The sequence below is a fragment of the Phaethon lepturus genome, unplaced genomic scaffold (genome assembly GCF_000687285.1).
Source record: "Phaethon lepturus isolate BGI_N335 unplaced genomic scaffold, ASM68728v1 scaffold27448, whole genome shotgun sequence".
NCBI lineage: Eukaryota > Metazoa > Chordata > Aves > Phaethontiformes > Phaethontidae > Phaethon > Phaethon lepturus.
In genome coordinates, this window is record NW_010555909.1 from 1 (window position 1) to 7,027 (window position 7,027).

The 7,027-nt window shown below is 38.1% G+C and overlaps 1 protein-coding gene across 1 annotated transcript in view; it reads left to right on the plus strand.

The window, feature by feature from the left end:
* Positions 1-1,349: 1,349 nt before the first annotated feature.
* Positions 1,350-7,027, plus strand: part of LOC104624856 (chromosome unknown open reading frame, human C3orf14) — an 8,606-nt gene continuing 2,928 nt past the window's right edge. Inside the window, exons 1-3 of the mRNA XM_010292326.1 lie at positions 1,350-1,402; positions 2,136-2,259; positions 6,991-7,027. The exon at positions 6,991-7,027 is cut by the window's right edge and continues 65 nt beyond it. Coding sequence (XP_010290628.1) covers positions 1,350-1,402; positions 2,136-2,259; positions 6,991-7,027 — 214 coding nt within the window. The remainder of the gene's footprint in view (positions 1,403-2,135; positions 2,260-6,990) is intronic.

Here is a 7,027-nt window from a genome sequence, read left to right on the forward strand (position 1 = left end):
ACGCCTTGGCAGCCGCCCAGGGAAGCCACGAGTGAAGCGATTGCTCCGTGGTGCTGCGGGCGGAGGATGCTCACGCTGGTGCTTGTTTATTGCTACAGCTTGTAAGCTAGGCTCCCCGAAAGAAAAGAGGTGCGTGCGGTTGCGCTCCCCGTGCTTTAGTTTCTCCCGTTGCCAGTGAGGGTGTTGCCTGATGAGCAGAGGTCTCGCCTGGTCTCTCAGACAGCATGAAGTTCCCTGGCTGAGGGGAAGGGTGCAGAGGGGATGTGCTCCTTACTAAACGAAAGGGAAGCGTTAGCGCTAGGCCGGTATTTTTCAGCATTTTTCAGTGTGGTGAAACAGGCGTGCCTAGAAAACGACCTCAGCTGAAGTTAGAGCGCACATAAAAATAACCTGCTTCAAAATTACGTGTGACACTTTTGACAGAGAGGAGGCCTTTCCTAGTGTTCTCATATCCTGATGAGAACTTTTCGTTCTCCCGTCCTTCAACATAATGGACGTGACAGGTTCTTTTATTTTCTTGAATTTTGCTTAACGTGACAACAATGCAGTAACCTCCGACATGAAAATTAGACTGTAAAATGCTCTCAGCCTTCAGAAAAGTGCTGTAAAATCTTGATTTCCATGCAGTGGGCAGTTGATCTCCTTCATATCTCAAAAAAATCAGTAAGGTGTAAACAATTTAACCAGTGTATTCCATTGTGTACTGTGTTACAGTACTGAAAAGCTGAGCTCAAGAAATTTTCATGTAAATTTTCAAGCACTCAAAAATTAAACTGGTTTAATACCTCAAGTTACTTTGTTTAATTATGCCTGTACTTAAACATATATTCCTATGAACAGGGCACAGTATCTGTGAGAAGTAGTTATAATGAACAGGGCACGGTTATCTGTGAGAGGTAGTTATAAATGCTATTTAAAAGTGTAACTTTGTGTTCAGTGTAACATGACAAAAGCCAGAAATCACTAATGTAAGCAATAATACACAAGTTATGCAAGCACATAGCTATGGTTTCTGTGTGCAGTTGTAAGCATCTGAAACTTGAGAAAACTTAATGCTAAATCCGAAACTCAAAAGTCAAACTTTGTTTCTCTCATAAATTATTAGAATACAGGAAGATGTTCCTAAAACGCATTGTAAACGTTAGTAGTGTGCATGTATTCAAAGCAGAATGTAACAATGTCTTGTGGGAGGTTTTGTGTAGATAGCTGATATGAATGTCATGCGTGCAACTTTTTAATATGGAATTGTTTAATACTGAAAAGTGTATGTTCACATTTGTCTTTAGAATATTTTAATTTCACTTGGTTTTCCTTTTACAGAGAGACAAAACTGGGGCAAACAACGGAAAATGTCATCCTATTTGGCTCAGGAGGTTCACCTTGCTAGGAGACATGAACAGATGTAAGTAATTGTCTCACTGCTGCAGCCTGCCTCACAGCAGTTTGTGTTGTGGTCTTGCAAGACCTCCCTCACTGCACGCAACCATCCTGTGAACAGCGAATCTGAGCTCTGTACAGAGCAGTGGTATTTCAACAAGGGGTTGGTGTTCCAGGAGGTGGCACTCTTCCGTCATGAACTCTTGGAATTAGCATCCTTGATTGCTGTTAAGGGTATTTAGGTTGATGAGGTTTTTGATTTCCAGTGGTAGTACTGGTTTAAGATCTCCATTGTTAACCTCCCGTCACCATTAAATTCCTATTCGGGGAAGGTAATTGGATTCTTTCACTCTACGCCTCAATTATAGAATTGCTTCATTGTTGCCCTGTAAACTCAAATTGTGAAGCAAATACAGTAATGATTCAGAAAAATCTGCTTTTCTTCTAGCAACTAGTACTTGCCAATGAGCAAGAGTACTACTGTTCAAGTCACCCCAACCCACCCTGCCTTTCCTGTTCTGGGAGATTCAGTGCTTCTAAGCACCTTAGCATATGAGGACTGCTGGTTGCAACATTATAGCTTCATACAAGCACAGCAGGTGGTGTCTGCCTGTACCTTTTCCCTCCCCCAGCACACCCACCCTACAGCCGGCTTAATTAGCCACATAGTTTTGAGAAAACTGGGTAAGGTAAAAAGGTTATTTTCTAGCTCCTGAGCAAAATGTTCTACCCACTTAGCAAAATGTTTTCCTTTGTAGACTGTCTCAGAGATCAGAGCTGCTACAGCAGATGGAGACTTATCTAGGAGACAAAAAGACTAAAAAGACGTGGCAAACTGAAGCAGTTGATGCAGCTCATAAAAGGAATGCAGCACTTTTAAATGTAAGTTTCTGCAACTACGAGGAACTGCATTGAAATGTCATGGTTATGTAGCTTAGAGAACTAAAAAAGAAAAAATATGTTTGTTCTATAGTTATCATTTGAATTCTCCTATATACAGTTCCCTCTTCTGGAACTTGACCAAAGGTATTAATTGACAAGTCTTTATTATCTGACGTCTATTAATAGACGGCTACCTATTTCCCATGCCCTTCTTACATGAGCCTCGTGGTGGCAGCTGCTACTACTTTTTTTTTTGTAGTACATGTAGGGACGCAACACATGCTATTACATGTCTGCCTAAGAGAACTTAAGAATCTGTCAAGACTCACACCACCTTTACACTTTGATTCAAGATATGGGGATGTGCTTGGAAATAAGGGCTGACTAACCTATAATGCTTTTATTCCAGGGTAGGAACTGTTTTCCTACTGTGGTTGTGTGAGGTTGTGGCAGAAGTTCTCAGTTTAATGTTTTTCTTTAAAGAGGTGTAGAGTGACTTCAAGAATCTTACTTGCAAGTCTGTAAAAGCAGTGTTTGGTGTTTCTGGCTTTTCCTTGTGGTAATGCTGTTAATAGCTGTTCTACATACCTGTTGTCATATTTAGGTAAGATTTGTGTTTCCTAGGTAAATTCAGCAGACGTTTGAGAACGGGCAGTTAAAAAGATCTAGGTTTGATGGCAGGGACTGGAATGCTAAAACGTCTTCTGGAACATCTGGCTCAGGCAGCTGAGTTTGAAGAGATTACACTTGACTGCTGACATGAACATGCATTTGAAAAAATGTTTGTCTGTTGTTCAGGAAACAGCAGAAAACTGTACCTCTTGTGCATTTTCTTTAAACCCTTACTTATTAGGGGTCCATATTTCATGTATTGTGTTTATTGAAACAATAAGTTTTACTTTAGGAAATGACAAGATTAATTTGTGTCAATGAAAATTTTTTGTTTCTTCATGCAGGGCCTGGTTAAGATTTAAAGTGTTCACATTTCGGATGGGTATAAGACTATTGCAGGCCCTCTTTGTATTTAAATGGCAGTTATATTTAAGGAGTGGCAGACAAGGGAGAGCAGTTAATCAGGGATGCTGCCTTAACTGTTCTGTGACAAGGAAGATTTTTCAACTTGGACTCTGGTAAAGTGGTGCATTCTGGGCTGGAGCAATCAAATCCCTGGGTATAGGTGGGTATAGGTGTAGGTGCTTCAGTGGGAGGCTGAGGAGAAGTGGATGGTTTGTTTATTTTTTCCATAGTTCATGCTCCGTTGATTTAGTAATTTCAGCCATTATAACTCCCATTTTCCATACACATTTTGTAATAGATTTATATTTCATAAATACAGTGTTTTTTATAAATTACTTGTATTTTATAAATGGATTCTCAGTTAACATATACAGGCAAACATAATAAATGCAGGGTATATTTCTGCATGCTGAAAGCTTGTTGTATTGGAAACGTTAACAATAGCTCAGCCATATACAGAGTGTAAATATTTTTGCAGTTAAACAGATATTTGCCATCTTCTGTCACGTCCTCAAAATTGTTCCTTTCAAGTGTCAAAAATGTTGGTGTTTGTACGGAAAAAAAGCAAAAACATATGTATCAAAACAAATTCTGTTGCAGGATCAAGGAGCATAAATCAGTTTAAACCTATTAATTTTATACTAGTTTTAACAGGCATGCATCCCCCCCCCTGCTTGCTGATAACAGAAGAAAACAGGAAAAAAAAAAATCTATGCAAAAAAATATATGAGAAGCTTGAAAACAAGACTGATTAATGTGCCAGCTTCAGAATATTGTTCCTGATACCAGGCACTGTACATTTCACAGTTACCATGTGGAGAGTTGTTGATTTGGCCTACTCAAAAATACATGGACATGATGAAGTGTTATTTTTTTATTTGCATTTCTGTTTTTCTGCATGTAAGCAAAATCAGCTGTTTTCAGTATGTGATCATAGCAAAAGACATTTTTCTTTCTCTGTGCTAGTTGATATTTGTGCACAGGAAAGCATTTCAAAATTAATTTATTTACTAATCGGTAGGAAGCAAGGAACTAAACATTTTTTTAATTTAAATTGTAACATTATAAGCACTTCTTCAGCATTTTAACATAATTATCAGAGCATTTTCCTTGATGTCTTTAGAGGGAGACTGCAGATTAGGGAAATCTGTATCATTTGGTATTTATACGATGTTGTCATAATAAAAGCAGAAATTAGACTAGTATTTGTTTGTCAGTAATATTTCTTGTGTTTAGAAATATGTATTGCTGTGCAACAGCTTATAACATGAAATAGAAAATAAAGACTATGCTATATAGCAGCTAGTATTGGGAAGGTAATTGAGACCAAATTTGCTTTCCTTCACAGGCATGTAATTCTGGAATTATTTAAGTGGGATTCTGCCAAATTGATATCAATATAAGTGACAGCTGAACTTGGTCCCCTAAAAGTGATGCATGTGTCATGCATTCAATTTTACCTCTGGGGAAGGGTCTTGAATTGTTTTTGTTCCAGTCCTTGTGGTTTTAGGGGACGCATTGTAAGATGCTCTCTTTTTTCAGTACTGTGACATTAGATTTGATGTTTTTTCCAAAGAATTTTACACTGCTGACTTATTTTATATTGATGATGGGGATTTCTTTTTCTTACAAAGCTTACCGGTTGTATAGACACACAAGAAGTGCCATCTAATCTTTCAGTAGTTCCAGTTATTTTCTAAAGCATACTACACCTTCCAGCAAAAATTTCTTTCACTGTCTGTCATTAAATCAGTATTCTGAATGACAATAGACTGCACAACATACTAACTAGAGTGAGCAACAAAAAGACACATCCAATATCTAGGCTATGCCAAAGTGACCTTCTCTACTAAACATATATGCACAACTGCTGTCTCCTTTCTTTCCTGAAAGACACTCATTTCCTATCACCATAAACATTCCAATGACTTAGCTGAGAATATAAAGAAATCATGATCTTGACTGATATTCTTCCTTCCTGTGAAAATTCCTACAGGAATTAGGAAGAAGGAATTGGAAAGGAAGAAAATCTTATGGAAGAATATGAAATTAGTATTACTGATTGACCCTTCTTTTCAGTGATAACTCGATAACTCAGGGTGATAACTTCTCCAGACTTAGAGCCATACTGATAGGAACTTGTGGTGTATCTGTTCTAAGTACATGCAGCAGAAAAATTCCTTTCTTAGGTTGGTTAAGTCTATGTTGTCCTCTGTTATTTTGACATTGTGACTTCAAATGGCTTCCATCTTTGCCCATATCCCCCCCTTATGTTTATTCCCTATTAGTCTTTCCTCACCTGAAAAGGAGCAGCCACTTGCTACTTCTGAGGATTTGGATAAATCTGAGACTTAGTTTGCTTTTTCTCAGACATCCTTTAGCTTCCCTCAAGGGTATGCACTTTGCTGTAAGAAAGAGAGAACAGTTTTGCTTGGATCTGGTTTGTACTTATGTACAAGAGAATATAGTCATGCTGTAAAAGTAATTAGTGAAATAGAATAAGGTGAACACTGTAAATTGAATGGAGTGTATCTGTATCACCAAGTTGAACTTCACCTAACAGTAAGGCTGTTTTTTGCTTTTATTAATCATACGCTACTGAATTTGAGTCATTTTTCAATGAATCGAGCACTGTTTACTTATTGATGTATTCAGATTGGCTATTATTCAATACGAGTAATCATGTTTGGTCTCTCTTGTGGATATGCTCCTCCAGAATCTCACTCTTCTTTTCAGTGGCAGTGGTGGTGAATATTTGGGAAGTCCCTTTGGGGAATTTCCTCTCTCATTTAGTTTTTCTGTTGTACTCTTCACACCCGCTCTCTGCTCCCAACTCTGCCATCTGCTATACTTTCTTTCCCCCTCCACTCTGTTCAGCTTTGGCTTCTTCACACCCCACTCCCACGTCCCTTTCTGTCTCTCTTCATCTGCCCACCACTCAATCTCTTCAATGTTTGGGTATGGAACTAAGCCCACAAGAACGGGTCAGAACTTTAAAGGGGGAGGGCGGTTAGTTTGGGGGGATGTTTTGATCTGTGCGTTGCTGTTGTTTTTTGGTTGTTTCTTTTTTTAAAAATTTATTTAGGCCTTTGTAAATCCAGCACACATCCACTGGACAAGCAGAAACCCAAATACTGATTTTTTTGTAGAAAAAGCTATGTGAGGTGCATTGTCATCCAAGTTTGTCTGGTGAACAGCTTGCTGCAGCTCTACATTTTTGTGCACATGTTATGCATGCATATTAGCAAGTCATCTTTGTCTTGAGGAGTAAAGATCTTGCACATAATTTGCCTAGTTACTTTACAGTTACAGTATCTAGAATACATACTTCAATCTTCATGCAGCACAGAGAAAACCGTTCTGTTCCCCTCTATTTTCTTAAGTTTTATAGAATAGAATTTAACTGTAATTTACCCTAATGTCCAGAGAGAATAACGGTGTTTCACAGCAACAGTCTTATGTGGTCATGAAATTTATTCTTGTATCAAAAAAGTACAGCAAACATATTTAGAAACTGTAGGGTGTTAGTCTCACGAGTACAAGTTGGATTTCAGAAAGACTAAACAGAAAGATTTGAACTTTGGTGTTATTGTTTGAATGCTCTTTAACTGTAATGGGTTTATTTAGTTAATTTAAATGTCTTTACGTGAGTGTGCATTTTCATTTTAATGTTCTCAGTGCTTGTTTTTAAAATATACTTTGCCTGTGTTTTAGGATATAGAAGCAGCAGAAAAAAAGCTGCAAGAAAGAG